This window comes from Sinocyclocheilus rhinocerous, unplaced genomic scaffold (genome assembly GCF_001515625.1).
Source record: "Sinocyclocheilus rhinocerous isolate Xijiao unplaced genomic scaffold, SAMN03320098_v1.1 scaffold1115, whole genome shotgun sequence".
In the NCBI taxonomy this organism is placed as follows: Eukaryota; Metazoa; Chordata; class Actinopteri; order Cypriniformes; family Cyprinidae; genus Sinocyclocheilus; species Sinocyclocheilus rhinocerous.
Genome location: NW_015658514.1, coordinates 106,924 through 133,104, shown reverse-complemented (window position 1 = coordinate 133,104; position 26,181 = coordinate 106,924). Strand labels below are relative to the sequence as shown.

The 26,181-nt window shown below is 37.2% G+C and overlaps 1 protein-coding gene and 1 long non-coding RNA gene across 4 annotated transcripts in view; one reads left to right on the top strand and one right to left on the bottom strand.

The window, feature by feature from the left end:
- Window positions 1-16,585: 16,585 nt before the first annotated feature.
- The window catches only part of LOC107722393 (uncharacterized), a 35,043-nt gene continuing 25,447 nt past the window's right edge, over window positions 16,586-26,181 (top strand). The window contains exon 1 of the long non-coding RNA XR_001637806.1: window positions 16,586-16,941. This is a non-coding gene — a long non-coding RNA (uncharacterized LOC107722393). The remainder of the gene's footprint in view (window positions 16,942-26,181) is intronic.
- LOC107722392 (CCAAT/enhancer-binding protein gamma-like) lies at window positions 17,269-23,257 on the bottom strand. 3 transcript variants are annotated; one of them, XR_001637805.1, is made up of 4 exons: window positions 23,001-23,257; window positions 21,756-21,986; window positions 20,383-21,489; window positions 17,269-17,280 (listed from the first exon to the last, which is right to left on the bottom strand). XR_001637805.1 is itself a non-coding variant. In XM_016530744.1 (3 exons), the coding sequence occupies exons 2-3, from the start codon at window positions 21,861-21,863 to the stop codon at window positions 21,112-21,114; spliced, it is 486 nt and encodes a 161-aa protein (XP_016386230.1). In that variant the 5' UTR covers window positions 21,864-21,986; window positions 23,001-23,257; the 3' UTR covers window positions 19,642-21,111. The 3 variants fall into 3 exon arrangements, 2 of the variants coding, with proteins under 2 accessions (XP_016386230.1, XP_016386231.1); XM_016530744.1 differs by lacking the exon at window positions 17,269-17,280 and having other exon boundaries at window positions 19,642-21,489; XM_016530745.1 differs by lacking the exons at window positions 17,269-17,280; window positions 23,001-23,257 and adding an exon at window positions 22,094-22,753 and having other exon boundaries at window positions 19,642-21,489.

Here is a 26,181-nt window from a genome sequence, read left to right as displayed (position 1 = left end):
AGGCACTCACTGTCCCGTAACTGACCGTTGTTCTGGCTCTACAGTCAGACATACCAGAGCAAGACCCAACCCAAGCTGTCTAATTACAGCATTTCATTTCTCATTCTATTCTCCCGTCTCTATTTTTTTTCTGTCTATCACTGTTTGGATGTTGTTATAATTGCTTCTCCCCCTTATATCTGCTTTACCATGGTCAAAGGTCACACTGTTGGAGACCCTAACCAGAGTGTGGAATTCTTGAATTTTATCCTTCTCTGTTCTTTGGTATGTGTGAGTGTGTTTGTGTGTCAGACACTGTCTAGCCGTGCAGAGGTTTTAGCCAAACTAGGTAAAATGGGTGAACTTGGTTATAATTACATAAGTGCTCCAACAGATGCTCTTATGCTCTCTCTTTATATAACGCATTAACTTTGTACTGAAGTTATATACAAAAGTTATATATACACTAAAGTTGTATATAATCAACTAATATATACATTTTTACCATCTGTTAAAGTGATAGTTTACCCTTTATGCTATGCATTTTGTATAGAACACAAGATAATTTTTGAAGGATCTTAACTCCATGTCTGTCAAGCACTAAAAGAAGTCAATACGATTCATGCAGTATAGTCTTTGAAACCACGATGACTACATTTACATTGCTATTAAATGAAAATCTTCACGTTCACTTAACCTAGTTCTCAATCAAATATGGCATCTTTAGAAGTGTCATATTAGGTCGAAAGTTGACCTTTTGTCTCTTTCTTTCAATTTCTTTACTTTGTCTCTCTTAGTCAGGTCAATTTTTTTTAAACTGTTTTTTTATAAATTGAAAAGCAAACAATGTAGTGTATTAAATGGATTAATACAACACTTTTTGTTTCTTCTTTTGGCTGTGCAATTTGTTGGTGATGAAAGAGCAAACATAGCCAGCATCCTGTAATCAAATATTCTGATTCATTTAGTTTTTCCCCCTCTGCATATATCAGGGCCTGAATCTTTTTAATAATTTCCTCAAGTTTCATGTTCATAAAAGAAATGGTCCTCGCTGCAAATACTATTCATTTTTGTGACATTCTGGATGCTTTTAATGTAATCATATTGATTTCCAAAACAAAGGAATACACCAAAATATACAAATTACCAACAAAATCAACTACTTTTGTATTATTAGTCCAGGTGTCTTATTTTTTTCAATTTATAAAATTTAATACATAAAATCGTTTCAAAAACTCATAATCATCATATACTATAAGAACAGCTATATCATTTTATCTTCTATTAGCCATTAATGATATCTAGTATATGAGGTTTGAAAGTGAAAATGAATGTTAAAATAGAATTTAATACATTTATAAAGAATTTAGAATGTCTAAAATAGAACTTCATTTTGAAATCAAACGATAGGTGTGTTTTTCTCGCTGCTAACCTCAAGGTTTCAGGTTCAAGCCCAATTAGGGTGACAAAAGAAACTGTAATCACTGATAAAAACACACCAGATTGCTCTTGGGAGATGGCTTCTGTAATTAAGTGTCCTGCACCTCTCTTGAGATCAACAACAAGTAACAATAAGTTGCGGCTGTGCAGCTGACAGGCTTCTGAAAACAAAGTTTATGATGTAACTGAAATCTCACAGTAGTCATCTGACCATTTAAGTCATTATTTTGGTGATTCCAGGCAGGCATGGAATCAGGTCATTATAATGCATAATACACACAGTTCTCCTTTTTTCACTGCTTAACTTGGTCCAGGTCAGTGTATGTTTATAATAGTGATATGTGATATGCAACAGATCTGAATAGAGCTTTTCTGTTTAACATGGTGTGTGTTCATTTCTGTGCCAGGATTATGCTCATCTGTTGAACGTTGTGAGTGTGTATTCAGCATGTTTGCATGAATGCATGTGTATGTGCATGATTAAACTGAAATAAGCTTGTCCACTGACATGACGTGTGTGTTTGTTCCGCTTAATTATTCCCTGAGACCTCAGAAAGCACGAGGGTTTCTTATCTCGCCTGAGCAGACAGCTTGACAGGAGTGCATTTGTTTGGTGGCTCTCTAAGTGTGTGTGTGTGAACTTAAAGTCAAGAGAGGAACAGATAATGCACATGCACTCCATGGCCCGGACACTTCCAGCAGCTGGCCGCTTTACCAGGCCTGTGACACTAGGAGCGGGTTCTCTGACCCAGATCTGAAGTTCTGCTGAGATAAGAGACTCTGATGTGTGAAAAAGTCCCCATTAACTGTAGGTAAATTGTTCTACTTTAAGTCTCTGGATTATATTGTATTCATCAGCAGTGCATCCCCAAAAAATGTATGATGTTAAATACAGTCAGTTAAGTATAACAGAAATGTATAAATAGAAGATATTACAGGAATTGTCTTTATATAGAGATTCATGCAGTTACCAAGCCCAATATGACAGCACATATAAACATCTAATTATTTCATATGAAGCAAAAATACATTGAAAACTTCAACTGACCTAAGATGGTACATATCTCATACAACTCACATAAACAACTCGACAACATTTCAAAAGCATCATACTGCACTTTAATGAAAACAATGGCGAGCTTTAACAATAATGAAAACAGCACATGATTATTAAATCAGACTGACTCACCAAAGAACCACAGAAAAAAAGCATAACCTTGATAGAGACGATAATCCAAAATGATTACCGGTTCTCAAAATGTTATGGTTTATCATATCTACCAGTATATCACCCTTAATTCACACAAATATAACCTTGATAGAGACGATAATCCAAAATTATTACCGGTTCTCAAAATGTTACTGGTTTATCATACCATCTACCAGTATATCACCCTTAATTCACACAAATTAAAAAAAACCCTGAATGCATGTTACATGATACTACTACACTTAACTATCTTTCCTCAAAATAAAATGTTGAGAATGTAGAAGATCCATAGAAAACACTTCTCAGGGTGGCCATTTAAACATCATACATCTTGTTTCTTGAATAATAGTTTTTTTGTTTTGTTTTTCGTATAGTGGCTGAGGCTTCAGGCTAATGATGCAAACATCTCAGGATTGAGAAGAGGCTAAACTGGAATTACAGGGAGAACCATATCCCTGCTGCTGAACAGAGCAATACTCCAGGGTTCTATCAATACATATGCTAGTTTAAAAAAAAAAGTTTATTTATAATAAACAATATACATTCTTGGTATTTATATTGATCAAAATGATGTGTTAACCAGAGAAGTGAAAATGTTTGTGATGTTATTAGGAAAAAACTACCAAAATAAATCAATCAAAACCAAGGCTGAGACTAATACTGATTTTGTGTCCATCTGGTAAGCAGTCATTCATTATTATGACATGTCATTCATTCAAATGGCAAACAAAGTATGGATTTAGCTTAAACAAAAACAAACACATCGATAACATGACAAAAGCTCTTTTCTGTGAGTGTTTACGTGTATAAACAAAACAATATGCTGAAAAATATCAAAATCTGGTCATGAAAAAAAAGAAAACCAAGTCTATATAAGCTTTTGAAATCGTCTGTTTTTTCTCAGGTCTTGATATGAAGATGTAAACCAAAATCTTTTTGAATCTACACAAAAGACAATTCGAAAATGGGGTAAACATGCGCAATGTACATACACAACGAAATCTACAGTTATTAAGCATAATTGGTATAAGATGCATGAACCAGTACCAGCGGATAAACAAGCATAACTGAATACACCTGCATTACTTTTACACAACTTCTATACAAACAAATGATTAATTTGGCATTAAGCAAACCACAAAGGGTAAGTCATTAGCTTTAAATTAGTTGATTAAAAGTACTAAAATACAGCACTTTTTCCTGTGTGCATGAAACCTATAAATAACGACATTTCCAACAGTGCTGGAAGGCCAAACAAGAAGCAGGATCCTCGGGCCACATGCTTAGCTGCTGCTTCACACCACACACCACAGTAAGACAATCATCACACTGAGGTCTGTCACTTGGTGATAATTTTTCTGACATTTGGCGGCTGATTGTGGCCTGCTGGAATTCAAATATAAATGACATTATTTGATTTGTGGCTAGATGTGAAGTGACGTAATACCGTTGATATGCCTTGTTCTCAGTGGTTTCTGCCTGGGGAAGTATGTGATAACAAACCGAGAGAGACAACTGCCATAAAGGCATGTTTTTTATTTTCAAAGCATTCCTCTTTTACTGGAGAATAATATAAGGTAATAAAACTTTAAAAATGTAAAAAAGAGCATTGCATTTACAGTTCAAGAAACTGTTTATCCAGCAGTTCAGTGACCCAATGATGTTCTTCAAACATGCCGAGATTACTGTTCCTTCAATAGCCATCAAATCAACTTCTTTTTTATGTCTGAAAGGCACAGACAGACAATGTCCCATCTTTCCAGACATGGCTGCTTTGTCTCACAGCTGTTATCTTCCGAGATTACTGTTCCTTCAATAGCCATCAAATCAACTTCTTTTTCATGTCTGAAAGGCACAGACAGACAATGTCCCATCTTTCCAGACATGGCTGCTTTGTCTCACAGCTGTTATCTTTTTCAATTACAGACCCTTGAATCCTCAACCTCTCACTCCCATTTTCACTCTTTATGTCTGTCTGTTTGGCTGCACGTCTGCACAGATTTCAGTAAGGTCACACATTATTCTCGGCCTCTTTCTCTTGCCCTCATTTCTTCAGTTCAGTCTGGCAAAACCCACTCCTCTATTTCCTCACAGGCTGTGTCAGATCTCTTCCAGCTGCAGCTTGCGTTCATGTTTGTGTGTGTCAGCTGGGTGTCATTATGCTGCTGATCACATCACCTCTATGTGGAATCAAACTCAGGGGGATGAACTACAAACAGTATCCGTGACAACTGAAACTGCCTTCAACACAAATGGTGTCTGTCTGTTTGGCTGCACGTCTGCACAGATTTCAGTAAGGTCACACATTATTCTCGGCCTCTTTCTCTTGCCCTCATTTCTTCAGTTCAGTCTGGCAAAACCCACTCCTCTATTTCCTCACAGGCTGTGTCAGATCTCTTCCAGCTGCAGCTTGCGTTCATGTTTGTGTGTGTCAGCTGGGTGTCATTATGCTGCTGATCACATCACCTCTATGTGGAATCAAAGTCAGGGGGATGAACTACAAACAGTATCCGTGACAACTGAAACCGCCTTCAACACAAATGACCTTTTACAGGATACAAGGGGAATATCCTCTGCTGGAGACGAGTTTATTTTCTTTTAGCTACAATGACCACTATACGTATAAATAAAGGGCCACATGACCAGAATGTGGTGTTTACACATAGTGCTCATGGGGAAAACACAAAATCAAAATTTGGGATCTAATGCTTATGGCAAAAAGAAAAGCCAGAGAGAAGTCTGTGCAAAACGTATCATATAAAACCTCAAAATGATTGAAAGCACAAAATTCACAAAAATAAATAAATAAATGAATAAAATAAAAAATAAAAACAACTATGGGTGAAATGGATTTTAGATTTAAGGTGTGTAAGGTGTATAAATGTTTTGTATTTATTTCAAACTTGTACTGAAATAAATGAACTTTTCCACGACATTCTAATTTATTGAGATGCACCTGTATATTGTTTACAACCTTCCCCACTATTACTATTCTAGAACAGTAAACAAGTTGGAAAAATATTGGGGGAAAAAAGTAAAACATAAGCTAGTTATAACAAAAACACTGTGTGGGTGTACTTTTGTGTCAAATTTCAGCTTATACTCTGTTATCTTTGTGAGTTTTTGTGACGTAAATGCTAAAATTAGTTACAACTCTCCTTATTGGCTTAGACATTATATTTCTGTATTTTTAAAAATTAGATGAGCATTTTTAGTAAATGTTTTATATCAAATTAAACATGGGAACCTACTAATTCAAATAATATCAGCTCTGTCATTTAATATTCATTAACATTATTGCAAATCAAATTATAACCCACATGAGAAATGCGGACTTGTCTATCTCAAAACTACCTGTTTTTTTTTGTTCTATAAATCTCAGGAGGGTGGTAGTCATGTATGATAGATTTCATCCCTGTACATAATTTCTACTGACAGTGTTACAACTCAGCCCATGTTACAACCTTCCCCAGTCTTCCTTGTCTGCCATAATGAAGCTGGTGAAGCGAGCTTGCAAAAAATGGATGTTGAGAGATATCACTATGTGTACGAGTTTCAGGACAGACCATGATGTGAAAGCAGATCAGAAAAAGTGTTTAGAGATTCTGAGGAGACCTGCCAGAGAGAAGCCTATCAAGATGCCATGCCAAGTACAGCAGTGTGAGCAATCTGCATCACAAAATAGGAGCATAAACCAACCCAAGAGCTGATCCTTATCACAAAAAATCAAACATTTGAATGAACTGATAAGATAAACATGATACGGTCCATGCCAGTCAAGACACAGAGGACTAAAAAGCAAAATGCTTCACAAATGACCTCTGACCCTGAAGTAATCTGCTTAAGTTAATTGAAGTATGACGCGCATGAGAACGGATATTAAAGTTTAGAAGGAAACTCTGTGAAAACAGACAGAGTGTGTGTATTATTGTGGTGTAGCTCTTAAACATGGAGCTCTGAGAATGAAGTTTATTTACAGTTAAACTGACACTGCAAGCACAAAACCTTAAACAACCTCAGCACAACGCAGGCAAAGAGGACCATATCAGCAGCTGGCTAATGGAAGCGCGCCAGAGCGTAAGTGAACGTGTCCATACGTGTTTTAGAGTATATTTGCAGTGTAAATCACAGGAAAGAGACATAGAGTTGAGAGATAACACACAGCATCAGATCAGAGCTCATTATGAGCTAATACAAATCATTAAAACATGTGTGTTTTAATGATTCGAGACAGCAGCTGAACTCCGACTGAAAGTATATGGCTCTCCCTCTCTCATGTTCTTTCTCACCCCCCTACCCACCCAACTTCGTATTGTAATTCACTCTGACAATCAGCATGAATTGTTTTGCTCTGGCATGTCAATCAAGTCAGCTGTGATTGCTTACAGACACTTGGACGGTCGCCGGGGTTAGCTAGGTTCCAGATCGGCCCGTCCTGCGGACATGCACACACAAAACAGAGAACATTGAGTATTGATGCGATTTTGGCCCGTGTGGCCAAAGTCCCCCTCCCTCTACATCTCTAGATCCTCACTCTTTCTCTCTTAAGGGGGTTAAGAGCCCCGATTTGGCCAAATACACTTCAAACAGTAAATCTCGCTATCTCTGGAACGTTTAAATCTCCAGAGTACATCTCTAATTATACTTGCATGTGCACAACCACAGGGTGTGGGAGAACATCATGCATGTTGTGTGTGAGGCCGTGAGCTAGATGCACACGAATATATTTTATTTTTAATGTGTTTACTTATGTGTGTGTGTGTGTGTGTGTGTGTGTAAGACTACTGTAGCTGGATATTTGGTTGTTTTCTGCCACGGGGTTTTTTCAGATCTGGGAGTGGTTCTTTTCTGGAAAAACTGCACAAGAAATCATGATGCTAAGATTATTGATGCTAATATGTGCTTAAATGTGTGTGCATCCATTGGGGGTGTGCATACAGAGTGCAGCCAACACAAACTTTGACTGATCCCTGAAATGGGGGTTAAGGATTACAAGTCCATTACCCCAAGGTATATGATGCAAACATATTGTACACCAACACACACACACACACACACAAGATTTAGTGCTGCTATAAAGAGGAGAGCATAGACTCAAAAATAGAGAGGTAATATGTTAAAGGTGCTCTTAGTAAGTTGTTTCACTGGTCATGCAAATCCTGCCCAAGAAATAGAAATGACAGAAATAGTCAAAGTAATAAGCTAGTATATGCTAATATATGGTATAGCAGGTGTTCTCAACCCACGGCCCGTCACGAATTCAAATGCGGCCCACCATGCTGAACACAATTTAAAAAATAACTTTCAGTTTTACAATTCATTTTAGTTTTTACATTAATTTAAAAATGTACTAAACAAATATAAGCTATAATGTTTTTGTTATGTAAAATAATTTTGTTTTTCATATATTATTTTCAGACATGAGCAGACCTGTAGCCTACTCACGTAATTAACGTTACGCATTTAACGAACACTTACAAGCGCGCACTTTGGCAGAATTCAATTCAAATAGTCATCAGCATCCATTAGTTCGGTAAAATTGAGCATCAGAATCGACAAATTTGTTATTAAGGGAGAAAAACGAAATGTGGAAAATGCCAGCGAAGGAACACATACAAACAAGAATAATCGCAGTATCAGCAGTGAAGGAGAGTGCTGGACGTTCGGCATCAACTTTCGGTTTGCTCTGCCACTCACTTGAAGATGTTCAGGCAAAAGGAAACACCAAGCAAGGGGAAGAAAAAAATTCCAGTGTCTATTTACACTAAGCGTCTACCTTATTGACAGAGGCTATTTACACCAGTTTTGCCCACCAATGTCTGGTTGATATAAACAAAAGAGGTGTTTCCAACAAATAGTACCATATAATTCAAGACCTTGATTGTGTGTTTGTGGTGTGGGGTGGGGGGCTTTACAAGACATTGTGCCCAGGGGCATCTGAATTCTTAATCCGGGCCTGAATATAGGCTACATTTTGTGAACGAACATTTTCTGCTTCCGTGCGCGTCTTACAGACTGCAACTTACAATCGCAACTTCATTGTGCTGTTACTCCTTTCGAGCCGAATTTCACAAAATTGGTCAGCTCCCGACAGCATCAGGTGTTTTATTAATGGTAAGTAAAATTATTTATTTATTTCAATTAATGTAATCGATTAGATATCATAATATTTAGGCTATAATATTATAAATCTGGTTGGTTTGTATATGTAAATGATGCGTGCGGCCCGTGAGACCTGCACTTGGACCATAGTGCGGCCCAGTAAAAAAAAAAAGGTTGAGAACCACTGGTATAATGCCATATGTCTTATAAATAGTCATAGTATCATGCCATTCTGAAGTCAGTGATTTATCTGCCATAGCTTATCAGGCTAATCGATTAAAGGCATACTAAACTATCAGCCTAATTGGTCAAATTGCTTACTGAAGCTAATCAAAATCATAAAGAAAAATATGCATGAGTTTGATGGGGTGTGGGAGGATTTGTCATGACACCAGATCTTATCATTGGTCTTGGACTGTATACTGACACCTACTGGCATGGATGCATGACCTTGTATACTAACTGCTGCCACTTCATTTTTTCTCCCTTTTGTCAGCTATTCTCGATCATATACTACATACATCAATAAAATACACAATTTTGGAGGCGTGGCTGACTCTTAACTTTTATAAAGATCTCTTTGGATTTGAGACTTTAGTCTTTGCAACTTTACAGATCTTCTTTATGCACCAAGAGCTTGTAACACTCCAAAGAGAAAGGAAAAATTTAAATAGCATCATATCACCCCTTTAAAATGTTTTTACTTAACCAAAATCCTCACTTTTTGTGGCCTCTCCTCTCAGTTCTCTAATGGACCACAAAGGAGACTTCACATATGATGTTAATACTGGCACTCATTTCTCCTGTCGGTGGGACAAACCTAGAGAATAAACTTTTGTTTTAAAAGATTCTCATTTGTAGTTTACTATAAAGCACATTTAGAACAGACACTCGTGGATTAAGGCAATATACTCACAGGAGAATATATTGTGTTCTTCTAAAGGAAAAGTCTTTAATTTCAATGCACAAACACACAGTCAACTGTCTTACTGATATTCTAGACTTCACCCATTTATCTTGTCCTTCAAGTTACTGGCTAGAATGTGTTTGTGGCACTAAAGCATCAGCATCACACACAAAAAACTACAATGAACTCAACAGAAATAGGATTCTCTTTCATTTCTCTCTCTCTCTCTCTCTCTCTCTCATATGCACACTCTGGAGAGAGGTAGTTTCTTTTTTTTTCCTGGCAGGTATTGGCTGTTCTAAATAATTTGCTTCCAGCTTGAGAGACCCAGAAAAAAGCAAAGCTGAATTATTGAATGAAATTGAGGCATTTAAATTCTCCTAATTTTGTGAGAGATTACTCACTGCCATGAGAAAACTGGACCACTCGTATAATAGTGGGCTACTACTCCCGCACTTGTTTCCGCTACTTTTTTGTTTTCATAATAAACGAGAAAATACTGCTGCAATTTTCCAAAGAAATGTGTGGTCCATCAAAAACAACCAACATTTATCCTGGAGCAACAGTGCAACACAACAACAGAAGATTAGAACCAGAAGGTGTTTTTACAGTCTGATGCTACAGGAAAACTCAACAAAAAGCTTTGATTCTCTAGATTTGCATCGTAAAATTTTTTATTATTTTTTTTACAGAAAAAAAGACTAAAAATGCTATAGTAAATGGTTTAACAGTAACAGTAAATGGTTTCATTATATGCCATTTTATTGTAAAAGAATGTAAAATTTATGGTTTTGGGTCAAAGAAAATATTTAAAATTTACAGTGAAAAACAATAAAAGGACATTCCCAGAATTCATACACTGCATGACATGGCATGACACATTTTATCTAAAAAAAATGAGTTTATTCTATTTATTAGGGCATTACATGCACGTCTCTATATGAGTATTGGCCATGTTTTATGAACAATTCATCATTTTGGCTTTCTGTTTTACCACTTGTATTATTATGGTGGTTATCAGTTGGTAAGGTTTAGCCCTATAAAGCCTACTGTATCATAATTGATTCATGAATTTGTAAGACATCTAAATTATAAACACGATCCAAATCTGCTACATGCCTCTTGCCTGTTCAAACTTTTCTTTAGCAAGTAAAAGACCTTTGGTATAATTCTAAATTCTTTTAGCATAATTTCTGCCTTAAAGGTTGTGCAACGTGTCTTTTGGCTATGAAATCTTTATTTTTTAAGATGTTTTTTTTCTGTAAAGTAAAAAGCATACCTTTTATATTGTTGTTTATTAACATTTTAAGATGAAAATTTACTGGGGTGAAGCAACTTGAGATTAACTATACTTAATTTTTTTTTTTTTTTTTTTAGAAAAATCATGTTAAAAGGAATAGTTCATCCAAAAATGAAAATTTTTATCATCATTATCATGCAGTTCCAAACCTACATAAGTTTCTTTCTTATGCGGAACACAAAAGATGATATTTTGAAGAATTTTGAAGAACCACACAGTTGTTGGTCCCCACTGACTTCCTTCCATAGTAGTGAAAGAAATACTATGGAAGTCAATGGGGACCATCAACTGTTTGATTACCAGCATTCTTCAAAATATATTTTTTTATGTTCAACATAAGAAAGAAACTCATACAGGTTTGGAACGACATGAGGGTGAGTAAATGATGACAATTTTCATTTTTGGGTGAACTATCCATTTAACAATATGATACAACAAACTTTTGAGGAATGTTTATATAATGCATTGCATTATGTTTTACCCCAAACAATTAAAACTACAAAGCTCTGATCATAAAACTAAGCATATTTATATGCTTTTTATAGTATTTATTTTAAAAATGTCACTGACTTACATTGCAATCAGAATTTCATCTCACTATTTGGCCATATAAATAACATCTTCACCAAATTGCATATTTGCTCAGATCAGTCCTCTGAATTAAACTGAAATGTGAGCTCCATATTCTCACTATATCATCATCAAAACTTTTTTCTTTTATATTTTTATTTTTTGTACATAATTTTTATATTTTGTCAAAATGGTTCGATAAACTGTATTTAAAAAAAAACATTTCATATTACAGGGTTTTAAAGGAAAAGTTCAACTGGAATATTAACATTATCGCTTCATTAAAAATACAATTATAAGTCGTAAAATATTCAAGCACCAATATGTCATCTCATAATACCTGAAACATGGCACTGTATTTTTATGATGAATTTTTGACAACTACAGCTGCATTTTTTATGTAATTGTGCTAAAATCCTAACTTAAAGATCCTATAACAAAACATCATGAACTCCTTAATCCCCCTTTTAAATTCGGAATAGTTTCATTTAATTTAATCCACTTAATTAGCAGCTCAGATCCTTAACCACTAGACACAAAGTCTGCGTGGTGATCTCAAACACAGACTGTAGTGCTTCCACGCTGCCTCACATACAAACACACACAAAAACGACATTTGGGAGAAAAGCCAGTCTCGCCTGGGGGTGATGAGCAGATGTGAAATGTCGATCCCATGCTTCTTTTCATTTCAGATGTATTCCCATTTTCGGTTTCTTACTCTCTCTGTCTTTTCTCATGTGTGCACTGTTGAGACTATACTCCTTTTTTCTACTGTTGTCAAAACCTGGACAAAAAGAGAGATAAACAGGAAGAAAAGCATGAGAGAAAAAGCAAGGGAAAGAGAAAGTAGCTTGAATCAGATTTATCCATCCTTCCCCAGCTTTTCTGCTGTGCCTGCACAAATTTTACATTGTTGGCAGTGGAAAAGTAGGAGGAGAGGCCCAGTGGTGTGTGTCGTAGTGTGCATATTCTTCCTCACAATAATGAATATGTGTGTCCGTATGTACTGTGTATATGTGAAAGAAAGTTTTTTTCTTGACAGATGATTATGTATGAGCACAGGGACTGCGTGTGTCGGCAGCATGCTATAATGGATCTCTCTATTTAAGGGCTGTTTATGCTTCTTTTTTTAATGTCCGGTGTTACTGAAGAGCAGTCACTCTGTAGTTATCCAATCTGCAGAAAATGTGAACACATGCACACATAAGCTAGGAAAAGCATGGGAAGAAAACAAAGCAGCGTAGTGAGAATACTAGCCTCACACAGAGATTCACAAGGTCTCTCTCCGTCACACGCACACACACACACACACACACACACACCCTCAGGAAATATGGAAGGCTGCATGGTGTATCTGAACTCTGTATCGCGTGCGATGACATAAAATCTGGAAAAGTGAAAAAGCACAAAAGTTTTTCCCGCTCTCTCTCTCTTTCGCCTTATCTGACCTGTCGCAATGAGGCTGAATGTTCTTGGCGCATGTGCGGTGCTCAGTCACAGCTGACATCTCCGCGGCTCTGTGTTTTATGGGGAGATTGTATGAATAAGAGATTATTGAAACTAATATCCTTTACTTTATGCTAAATTATGAAAACCATTAGGGGGCTTTGGTTCTTAAAAGACAAACAATAAAATCTCTCTCTATAGGGCATGTTTTCCAGATGTGCTGCTGCAGTACGTTTCTCGCCAAGTTCTTCGAGGAGGTTTACTTTAAACAAACGTATCTTGGCGTGCTCAGCAAGGAAAAGGAGGGTGATTTTACAAAAGGTTCATCGCTCATTTTTATGTGGAGGTTTTGGATGCTTTCGACCATCCATCTGTGCAACACGAAGTGAAACATAATGTCAATATTTGCAGTTTGTGGGAAAAAAATATATTTTATCCTGCTGTGCCGAGGAAAATCTGTATTATGATCATAACTACTCTCGTGCTGTCTTCTTTCCATTACAACTAGCATGCGGAAACCACTGTCGTTCATTTATGAATACCAAAGACTGTTTAAACTGCTTCCCAGACCATTATTGTGACATATGGGTCCTTAATGGTTGTCAAAGCAAAACATGTGCTTTTGTACTAACAATGCAAGTAAATCAAAGGAATCCCAGTCTTAATATTAGGACAGAGGAATAGAATAGCTGAACCGGGTTCCCTGAGCACTGACGAGGTGCTTTAAAGTGTTAAGTTGAGTTTGAACGCAGTTGTGCGATGTGCAGAAGATCGAAGAGGAATCTGATATGCTTGTTTATCAGGGGAGGATTCTGCCAGAGACACTTGGCAACCAAAACACCATGGCCAGCCAATGACCTTCTCCCACACGGGCTAACAGCCAATAACATCGTCCGACAGGGGCCAACAGCCAATGACCTTTTGTTGACCAGCCTGAACCAGCCAATGAACTTTTGCATTCAGATACTAAATAGCCAACAAGCCATCCTACAATTTCCAATGATCTGATAAATGGGTGAAGCAGAAGAAATCAATTGGATTTTACTGCATTTAAAAATAAATAAATAAATAAAATGATCATAAAATAACGTATATATTTATATTACTATACAATGTAATGTGAATATATAATGTGATATTAATTGAATAATTTATTATTAATATAATATTTATATATGCATTTATTATTTAAGATCAGATAATAAATAGAAAAACCTTGGATCCCATCTAAAAAGTTAGATTTGTAAATAAGTAATGACATTAACCAAGAAGAAAAGGCAAAAAAAGAAAAGAAAAGAACAACCGTTGTGTGAAAAAACATACAATCAGAGATATTTAATGCTGTTTCTTTGTCATGCATTCAAATAACTCAACACAAAGATAAATAAAATTATCCTCACAATATCTCCTGATATACTGAAAAGTAAAAAAAATAAAAATAAATTATGGTTCTGCGGTTTCACTAAACATCCTCAACTAGAAAAGCTCCTGTTTGGTAACAACTGAAACATTTTTAAGCTACGGTATGTGAATTATAGCGTGAGGTAATGAGACTGATTGATGAATTTGTTGTATAATGATGGGTGAATACTGTGGAGCAGTAAACAGGGAGATAACAGTGTCAGTCCAGAGCGTCAGATAAAGTCAAGCCTGTTGGGAGGAGGATGTGGTGGCTGATATTAATGAGCATATTAAAACAGGAGATGGAGAGAGAAGCAACAGAGTAAACAGTCTCAGCATAGCTGAGATTCCTAGAGTAAACCCACTGAATTCCTCTCCTCTACATGAATCAGAACAGTGCAGCTCCAGCCCTGTTTGTTCTCTGCCTCCCTTTTACACGATCCTCTGCAGTCTTTTACTGGGATTAAGAGCTGCACTCATTCATAGTTCAAGAAATCAACACTGTTCAGAGGGGGAAAAAATACCCTAAAAAGAAATATTGGGCCATAAATTTCTGACTGCTGACTCTGACCTTAAAACACCCACTTCTTTTTTCATTAACCCTTCTAGGAACTGCCATTGTGGTGTGATAGAGTACTTCTAAGCACATGGCACGTGTTTCAATGGTTGACGGCTAACTTAAAGTTCATCTATCCCAGTCTGCATGATGGATGCAAACAGTCCATAAGGATGAATAAACATTACTTAATCTTAGTTTTGTTGAGTGCAGTGGAGTTGAGCCAAACTCATCATGGTTCTGTTCAGTTCAGTTGGGTTGAACTGAGTGCAGTTGAGCAGAATTGAAATGTTGAGTTTTACGCCTGTTTCACACATACTCCGTCTGCAGTGCGTGTGCGTTGCGGTTTTTTTACGCACCCATGTTAACGGATTAGAGCTTTCACACTGCACGCGGTTGCGGTCCGTCAGTGCGTTCCAGGTGCGGTGCGTCTGCAGCAGTGCAGCGATCGTTTACGCACCGAGTCTATTTTTGCTGTGCTGCACGCGCTGAATTAAAGTGACAGCGCTTTGTTCGCGGTAAAAATGAACATGGGTTGAGACTGAAATGTAGTAATTTCACAATAAATAGATATAATTAAAGTCTACTGTGTTTCACGGGCTTTTTGGCTAGGTTTAAAACAAATAAAAGTGCACTTTTAGATATACAAGGCAACATATGCACTTGTGTCTTGTGGAGGTAGAAAAACAAAGTTCTTTAAGACCCGCTGGACTGTTTGTAATAAAGATTTAAATGTAAAAGGCACGAGAGCCGACTGTTTCTGTCAGTGGTAAGTTTTAATTTAAAATATTTGTGATAACCTAACACAAGAAAGCTATATGCTGTATTCAAATGTGTTTCCACTTGCTTGAGCAACTTAATATACACATCTAAAAGCCAAATGCATTTAATACGCTGTTTATATTAATTGAGTTTAAACGTGAATATATCTAAGATTGTGTTAACTGTGCTGTGATAAAAGAGGATCACAATGCTGAAAAAACACTTTCAGTATAGGCTAACTACGTTTGGATTTGAAATCAAAATAATGGATAAATGTTGTGTATACAGCCGCGGATCAGGAGCGAACTGCAAGCGCGTCCTGTGTGAAAGCACAATGAGTCCGTGCTGCTTCTGCACCGCATACGTAACGTACACGGACTGCAGACGGAGTATGTGTGAAACAGGCGTAAGTTACACAGAGCCGTCTGATTTACATTGAATGATTGATTTGCACTGAATGAGGATGAACTAACAGGTTCATCTACTAAACCTACCTAAAGCTACCACCTACTAAAATGATCTAAATTAAGACGACTACTATTGTTTAGAGAAAGTACTCGGTTATAGCCTACTACAAACTATGTGGAAAATGTATATATGAATGAATGTGAAGAATTTTTTTTTTTTACAAATTAAGCATATTATCAAACACAAAGTATCTCTAATATACTTATTATTTGAAAACAGATCTAGTTTAAAGGATTGCCGTTTTCACCAGATTTTTTTTAAAACATGGTAAAAAACAACAACACAATGATGACATGCTATTTTTGGTAAGCTACTTAAAGTGCTTTCGTATACAATATGTTAACACTTTTGTGGTCAGAAAATGCCTTTACCTGCAGGTGTTGAAGCTAAAAAAGACCTTCTTCACTTCATTCAGCGACATTTCTGTTTTGTTTAGGCCTCCGTTACTTTTTGTACGTTGCCGTGAATGTGTGTGAGTGTGAGCTGTTCGAAAAGAATCGATTCTGCTTCTGCTCTAACCTTTGTGACCGATTCGTTGTAAAGAACTGACTCAAAAGAATGATTCCTTTGCGAATCGAACACTGCTAGTTCAGATTCTGAACAGTCGAGAAAAAAAGTCGGATATGCGATATATTTGTTGAAAAGTTGCCGGGAAATATAACGAATATAAGTCATCCCTACCATGTTATTTAATTAAAAACTACTAAAAAGATACGAGAGTTTAAAAACTAGTGATGTTTCCACTTTACAACTGAGAAATGAAGAGCTTCACTGCCCCACGCTGATGGCTGTTAAGGGAGGTAAGAATAGTACTTAATGTGCCATATTCATTCATTCATGACTAAGCGTTATCTCACCCTGTATGTAACATATTACATTTTATTTTTAGCTAATGGTGTTGAAAAAAACGTGGGTGTGGTATAATTCAAGTTAAGAAATGTAAATACAAGCATCTGTAGCTTGACATCTATGTTCTTTGGCCTTGAGGTTGTGTAGGGCCCCTGAGAGCTTGTCTGCTTGCCTCTCCACCGTATCAGCATATCTAAACTGGAGTGAGTCCAACTGTTAATATACTCACTTTCTACCTTGATGCCTTGCTGCCTGTTGGATGATGCTGATGTCAGTCGGTTATAGATTAACTACAGAACGAATGGGCCGTGACAGGTTATTACAGTAACCTCAGCAATGTAAATGTACCTCACTTTTGAATCAGCATTTTACTATCTCTTGTCTCTAGCCATTTGCCAGCTGGAGTGACATAGTGTCTACGACCTTGTCCGCTTAAATCAGGTCACTAAATGCATCAGCATCTTGAAAGCCACTTTATTGCACTGGCCTTAGAGTAACCTGTTGGCTTTACGGAGAGCTTTAAGATCTAGAAATGCAGTGCAATGGAAAATATGTACTTCCACTGGAGGTACTGAAAGGGCTGTAAAGATAACTTGTAAAATGCCTATCACTCTGTTCATCTCATGTAGACAGAAGAGAAATATACTCTAGAAAGAGAGAGGATATGTCAAAAAGAAAAAAGTTTATAGAAAAATGAAAAGAGGAAGGTGAACATAGAGAGGTGTGAGCTGTAGTACTTGGTGTTCTACGTCCTTCCTCTCTACTGGGAAACGGTGTCTGTGTTCCAATACACGCCATACATCTTATCTCACTGAACAGGGTACGTACTCGGTCACCGTGATTTTGCCAAGTAAGACATGTTCCTGGATCAACATCTTTTGATGATCCTGGATCAACATTAATGTCCAAAAATATAGACTTAACCCAATCCCTACCCCTAAACCTAACCTTACCCATAATTTATTCCTAAAATCAGTGGGAAATGATAGCTCATTAACAAGAGTGTAAGAGGCACTAAACCTTAATTTTAAGCTTAAAACAAAATTTCCTGCCATAATTTATTCCTAAAATCAGTGGGAAATGATAGCTCATTAACAAGAGTGTAAGAAGCACCTAATCCTGATTGTAAGCCTAAAACAGATATTTCCTGAAAAGTTATATCTCTATTCTGATTGGTTGATTGTAATGTTGTTCCAGGATCAACAAGGATGTTGATCCAGGAACATGTTGTACTTGGTGAAATCACGCTCACGTACGTACTCACATATGCGCACATACAACAGTCCAGAGTCCAAGTACAGAATGACACACCTTTCTCTGCCAGTCAGAACATCTTCCCATCATTCTTCAATCATATTTAATCTTTTTGCTTCTACCATTTTCTTTTCTCTTTTTATCAGTAGTTGTTTTGCTATGAGGTTCTGTTCCCCCTTCCCCCTGCATTAAAAAAAGACTGCTTAAAGGTAAATTCTTTCATAATTTATTTACCCACGTTATTCCAAACGTGTTGGTATACATTTTTCCTCTTGTGGAACACAAAGAGAGATATTTGTGTTTTTTGTTCTACACTATGAAAGTCAATGGGGTCAAATGTAGTTTGGTCCCATATTTTGTGTTCTGCTGAAGAAACTCATACATACAGGTTTGAAACAACTTGAAGGTGAGTAAATGATGAATTATCATTTGAGTCAGCTGTGGCTTTAATGTCAGTGTGGTTCTTCTCAGATATTTAGAAGCAGTCTCTTTACCTTTTTTTTTGGACTGGACAGGATTGTGTTTCCCAAAAAGCATGGTAAGCTTAAGCAGATCCCGATCATTTGCACCTTAGAAGCCATTGGGAAACAATCTTGGCTTGAGACAACTCTGATCCAGTTCAGCTCATTTAAATAGTAGTTTACTATGTGTGCTTGACTGAATTGACTATGCAACATTGCGTAATAGGTCTATCGTCCCAGCATGCAGTGGTATAGTAAAACAGAATGTCATACAGCAGTGGTATTGGCATCGGTTTCATAACCATAGTACACTGTCAGAAAAAAAAAAAAGTGCAAATATTTTTTCTGACAGTGTATCTTGACTTAAGTTAAGAATTAATTCAGGAGTTTGTGAATTTCTATTTTGTGAACTGGTTTTGCCATAATAAATATACACCGATTTAAGCACAGTTGTTGAGGCACTAAACGGGATATAAAAACTCTCAACATAGCTTTCATTTTAAATGGCAAGATTTTGTAATTCTATATTCATGGTTGTAAAATGGTTTATTTGTGATGGGGACTTTAGACAGAATGTGATTTTTGCCTAAACCTGTAGTGGCAGTTCTAAAATTTTACTTGAGTTTACGTTTAGAGAGGTGTTGGCCTCGGTTAGGAAAAAGCTCACCTAGATTTATGCGTAGGTTTACTTACTGCAGCAGGATTTTTTGCAGGCGCCTCAGCTGACTTGGTAAATGAATGTCTAGGTTTTGTGCCCCTCTAAACAGTTAGTACAAACACAAGGAATGTATTTTGTATTCAATTTTAATTTACAATGCACAAAAACCCAGTATACATTTATGTAAAAAAGCAAGTTGCCCAGCAACCCTCATACTTAAGCAAAATATGCCAATCAAATATTCATGAAATATTGACTTTAGTCTCATTTTTAAGAACTTTTACACAATTGCTTTATTTTAGCCCAGCCTGATACAATACAAAAAGTATGCAGTCGCCGATTCACTATTCCTCTAGAGAGCATAACCTTTAATTAGTTGTTTAAATAGTGCTAAACATGCATTGCCTTTCATGCTTATTTTAAATGTTTAAAACTTTAGATAATAGAAAATGAAAATAAACAGTAGAATTAAAGATGCTTCAGACATCTTATAAGATTGCCTTGCCTTTTCTTATCCTCCCCTTTTTAATTTCCTCCTAAACAGGAATATAGATCTTAAAGGCTGTCTGGTGAGGCTATGACATATAGCCTGAGGTACAAAAGTCTATCTACAGCGACTCCAAGAACACATAGCTCTACGAGACTCAATGAGGGCAAAGGTCATGTGGCTGCTCCCATAACTTTTAGCAACACCTTCTGCTGCAGATGTAAATTCACACATACTGCTCTGAGACTGGTCAGGGAAACAAAATGGTCAAAATTGAACATAGTTAGATAAAGAGCTTCTTCAGATAAGGAATTTTTCAATATAACTCATAATTTACATAATTTTATAACTTTAGGGCACGTCAGGTGATTGATGACTTTCAATGTTCAGCACCAGTCATTCTCAATCTTATCTCGACAGTATTTACAAAGACAGAGGAGTTACTGTTATGAAATAATTTGTGTTAATTTACCTACCAACACCCTAACATATACACTAGAGCTAATTTTGTACTCTATCTGTTCTTCTCCACCCTTGTCAAAATTGAAAGCTTAACTGTAGGGATTTAAGGACTACTGGTAATGCAGACACTGCCTGGAGTCTGATGCAATACGTTTAGTCTGTCTTGAGTCTGTTACCATAGATACAACAGTGTATTTGCTATAATAAGACATGGTCAACAAATAAGTTTGAATCAACCCAAGCTGACAGGCAAAAAAGCAGAAATACAAAATAGATCTTCCTTACTTCATCCTTGCTTAATTCCAACTCATAATGATGTTAACCGACTACGGTACTGTCTATTAGTTGCATTTCTGAATCCTTTCTATTGACATTAGAGTGGAGTGATGGAACACATTTACTATTATTATATTTACTGTTAAATCTTCGTGACCTGCTTTGGCCAGATTTCAAAATTGTCTATTGATGAACTTTCACAGTCCTCCAAGACACTGCAAAAAGCTGCTTTACAAATGGAAGGCAGATATTAAAGTTATCTCCTGCACATCAAATCAGAGCGTGGGTTGAACTTTCTGCGGTTGCTATGGCAATCGTAACATTCTGCATGAGATATAATACGAGTGGAAAAAGAAACCGAATTTGAGTGTACAAACTGAAGATGCACAAGTTAAACACTGCGGACAGTACACATTCCAGGAATGGGAGGGGAAAAAAGCATAATACGATTAAGTAAAATGATTTGCCTAGAGAGCCTCCACACAGCCCACAGCAGAGCACACTGCAAACCAACATCAGGCCCTCACTGGCTGCTGTTACTGCCGCTGTTGTTGTTGTTGCAGAGGTCTCCGGGGCCTCCACCAGAAGCAGGGGGCTGCACGTTGTCTGCGAGGTTGTGAGCATGCTCTAGAAACAGGTCTTTGAGCACACTCAGTTCTTTGCTAAGCAATTTGATTTTGGCCTCCAGTCTCTCATTCTCCTCCTTCAGCTCATCGACACGCTGTTGGGTGTCCTGTGCCTTCTGCTTGCTGCGCATGCGGCTCTTCTTTACGGCCAGGTTGTTGCGTTCTCTCCGTTGGCGGTACTCATCTGTGTTTTTATCCGTAGAGGACTTCTTCATCTTGCTGAGTGGTGTGGCCTTACCCCCACCTCCGGGACTCACTGGGACTAATTGAGGAACCTGTCAGAATTAAAATAATGTCATGCATAGTAAAGACAAGCAACCACATACCTAATAAACAACTAATTTGCGGTTTTGACAATTAGGTTGCAAATCTTCTACAAATCTTATTCCTCAAGATTGTGAGAAACTGGATGATTGAATGCACTTTACGAATACATACCATGGTTTAAGCACTGCAAAATGACAATGCAATGCTTTTACAGAGTCATGAATATTAATATTCAGAAATGCATGGTTAAGTAGGTTAGTTTGTTGATGTGTACCTGCTGTAGTCCTGCCGGGTTCAGTGCACTATTATGTGGCTGATTCTGTATAACACTATTGCCGTTCTGATCTGTGCTGGATATCTTCTGTTGCAACTGCTTGCTCATTTGGATCCACCTCCACTGTCTTTCTCTCTCCCTCTCCGACCTGCGTTGTCAGACTTCGCAGAGCTGGAGTTGGTGTTAGCTGGTATTGTGAGAAGCTGAATGCCCCAAAATGCAGCCGTGTGCCTAAAAACCAGACAGAATGGAGAGAAATAAGTTAGACAAAGTACTCTGCACACATCAGCATCATACTCCATCACACTTTGCATAATTTGATGCCACACAATTCCCACCTGAGCAGATGCACCGCGCAGAAACGCATTATTTCAGCAAAATGCTGCAACACCTTAAAGTCGGGTCAACCGCTTGTGCTCATCCGTTAGCGTTATGTTGTTGTAATCCGACCGTGCTGCCATGTCAATGTGCATATGTGGCAAATTTTCTTTCTCTCCTATGAGCGCGAGCTCAAGTGTTGCCCGCGGTTGCATCATCGCTCGCGCTCCCACCCGCTCCTTTGTACACTAGAGAAGGGAAACTCCGTAGTCATGCAGAACTATGTCGAGCTAAAGTTAACATTTTAAACAAACGCCAGAATAGTGAAGCTACTGTAAAGCAATTTAAAGTTTATTAGTGATGTAGTTTTAAAGCCGGGCAGTGTTTTGGATGTCATTTTGACTCGTATCTGGCTGGTTACATCATACACGGAACTGTGGGAATGAAGGGGAATACCGCTGACTTACTTTCAACAACAGTGTGCCTACATTCAAAATGGCAGCAGATCCGGCAACGCAGTATTGTAACCATGTAAAAACCCTCACAATTCTGACAGAAGTGTTTCTTTAGGTGTAGGCGAGTCTGTAGCCAGTGAGATCTACTGCAGGTTAGCAGGTTGGCTAATTAACGTTAGCTGCCACATTCCTAACCATGACGTCAGGCGTCCAACAATGAACCGAGAGCGCGCATACATGCTGCTTTCTGCTTAAGTTACGCGAATCAAGGATAATGCGCCACTAGTCGACCGCGATCATGTTTAATCGTGGGTCATGAAGCTCTCGCTGGCTTCAGATCCGGGAGTTGAAGGTATTTTGCAATCGAGTGAGCTGCACGGATCCTCTCAGTTAGCGAGCCATCGTTTAATTGATAAAAAAAATCAATTCGACAGTCTGTATAGCTATCTTACAATATGCCCAGACCACTTACCTTGAAAACGCTCGAGGCTTATAAGTTATCCACTTCAGTTAATAAAGAATAATGTCCTCTTTGTTCACGGAAAAATAAGCACAGGTTGAGGTGTTATTGTTTGGTAAAGCGGCTTGGGAGTATTGCGAAATCTTGTGACCATGTAGGGAAATCTGCTCTCGCAACCAATCAAATCAGAGGGTTGGGAGAGATGACGAAATGCACTGTTTGATTGACATGTCACTGAACTAATCAGGCAGCATTTGTCGGTTAGGGGCATTTTCATGCAATAAAACATGAGATCAGTCAAGAATACTAAACAAGGTAATATTATACCTCTCATTTTAGGGTTGACTTTTCTAATTTTGTTAAAAATATCTATATTCTAACTTCTAAATATAACCCCGAAAATAGTTTTACCCTGAAAATGTATTTACTCGGAATAGACCCTTCTCACTTTAAATGTATTTGTTGCTAGGCCTATTTCGTGCCAGATTTTACATTCATAAATGTACATTTTCAAAGACAACTCCTTCCTTTTTTTTTTAAAGAAAGATTTTAAACTCTTTAAGAAATTAAAGACTCTTATGGTGTGATTCTTATAGCCTATGCTAACATAGTTTGCTTTGGATTAATTTAGCCTATGTAACCCTAATTGTCTTTTGTATTCTACCTTTGTACTTGTAATTGTTATTATTTTACTGCATAATAATAATAATAATACAAAATACCTCTCATTTTATGTTATGGAACACACATGTGGTTACAAAAATGCAAACAGTAAATTAGTTATTAAGATTCACAGAAGCGAGAGCTAAATAAACTGTTCACTAATATTGCTAATACTCTGTTTACATTAACATTTTGCACTTTTAGCCATAGGACATCAGGGCTCGCAAAATCGCTAGCCCGAAGTCCCGGGGCTATTGTGTTTTCCAGTCGGGCTACCAAAATGTTTCACCACCCTGCCCCGACGGGCTATCTTGCACAGTGATATAAAATTCCTTCCTTGATTAGCGTAAAATCTTGCTTGTATTGGGTAAAACGGATCGTAGTTGATCGTTTGCACGTGTTTCTAAGTCTTGCCGATTTAAACATTCAAGTGTTTTAAGCCATTTACAGGCTTTCGGAGCTGCGCGCCCTTATTCAACGCGCGCACAGAGAGCCGCGTTTCAGACAATGCGCTTACACAGAATTGATTACTCTTTCGCATATCCTTGCATCTGAATGAACACATACACACAAAATTATCTCAAAATAACGGTCTCGGCAAGTATTCTCATAAACACAGTCGGTTATGTCTTAAGTGAACGTAAACAGTGGAGAAAGAAATCTCAAGTGCATCATTATATTGGATCTGTCCATTCGGTCTTAAAGGGGCAGCAGCCTATAAATATACCTGCTGTTCCATAAGCGCCACCTGCTGTCAGAGAGTGACATTTGTGTCTCATTCACAAAGCTAAAATCAAACCATTCTGTTTTTGCTTCAAATTTCGAAATTATACAATCTAATTGCATTCTAAATAACATGTATTTAGCATCTTTGTTTGGATCGTGATTAAAATGCAGTGGTTGCCTCTGATTTTAAATGGAAAAAGCACTGCCAAAGCATTCGTTTGTTTATACGAAGAGATTTATTTTATTTGTATTATTTAATTATTTGATTTGGGATTTGTTTTAAAATTTCAAGTTAGTTTTATTATTTGACATATTTCAATTTCACAAAGAAATGTGCAGCATTTTGTTGGAGAAATAATAAAAGGACACCTTTTCATTTATAATTTGTCTTAAATCTAATTTTGTTAAAAAGAAAAATTGTGAGAAAATTGTATTGTGAAATCAGTATCGAGAATCGCATCACATCATGAGTTGAGTGAATCGTTACGTCCCTATATGCTAGTAGTTTTTGCTGTGGTATCAAAGATGTATTCTGTTATTTAAATAATTTTTTTTGCTCATCTGCAAAATGACCCGATCTGTTACTCAAAATCTGATATGATAATGCAGTATGATCCGAGCCGTGGGTTTTGTGATCCGTTGCACCCCTTCTCTCTTGACTTGTTATTTGAATAAAAAAAGCGATCACTGAAGTTTTTAATCATCCTGATTTGTCCGCTGTGAAGTTCAGCCGATGTCTTTTTTTTTTCTTTTTTTTTCTTTTTTTTTTAATTTGGGCTACTTAAATTCATTTTGGGCTACCAAAATCTGAAGAATGTCTGCCCGAAAGGCTAGCAGCGATTTTGAAATTTTGCGAGCCCTGGACATCTAGTCTGAGACAATTCTAGTACTTTAGACTTCTGGAATGTATTGTTATTGTCAGCCTACCACCAGCAAATGAAATATATCAAGCCAAATAAAATGTGGTTATGTTAACGACTTGCTTATAGTAGAGCACCAAATGTGCACAAATGAGTTTGAGTTTGGATTACTTAAAATCACAAATTACCCTAAATTATACTGCCCTCCAGAATCCTTTGGTTCCGTTTTATTTAAATTCTTTTTCACCTCTTAATCTTTAATGTCGTAATATTTAGAAATGACTGGACATTTGGACCTAATGACAGGATTAATTTATTTTGATATGAAAGACATAACATGTAACAACGTGTTAGGCTGCTACATGGCTCCATATGGTAATTTCTAATTTTGATATGGTAAAATAGGGTAGACCAAAACAGAAAAAACGCAATGTGTATAACTTATCTGTTGCTGGCTACATGTATTATGGCCTCTCGTCTTATTCTTTCGGTTGTGGTACGTGCAAGGCTCTCGCTGTGACAATAGAGGGAGCTCCCAGACTGCGCACGCACTGATTAGCGCCGATACGCGCGCTCCAACTACAGCGCATTCAATTCTCAAGATTGCTGTGTGCTCTCCAGCTTCTCTCGCACTAGGTGAGACGTGTGCTGCACTGTTTGTTTTGGCAGAGTAGTCGTATTCATTGTTGTGCGCAAAGATTCTCCCAACCGCTTAGAAAATAATGGATGGTATCATGGTACAATTCTGCAGCAGCGGTCAGAGGAAAATAAAAGAACAGACACACCAAATAAAATACACAAAGATAAAATAAATCTTCATTAGATGCACACAAAAAAAAAAAACATTTGTGGCGGGTGTTTTCTTTCTTTTTTGTGAGATTTAATGTGGAGCCGAACTTAACTGGCTTAACTTATTCATCAAAACAATTCCATATGCCATAATT

What these genes read in the sequence shown, in the direction of transcription:
- LOC107722392 (XM_016530744.1), bottom strand. Translation starts at nt 21,863, where the DNA reads ATGAGCAAGCAGTTGCAACAGAAGATATCCAGCACAGATCAGAACGGC. An exon ending in ACCCGGCAGGACTACAGCAG is followed by an intron (nt 21,490 to 21,755) that starts GTACACATCAAC and finishes TAATTCTGACAG; the next exon opens with GTTCCTCAATTAGTCCCAGT.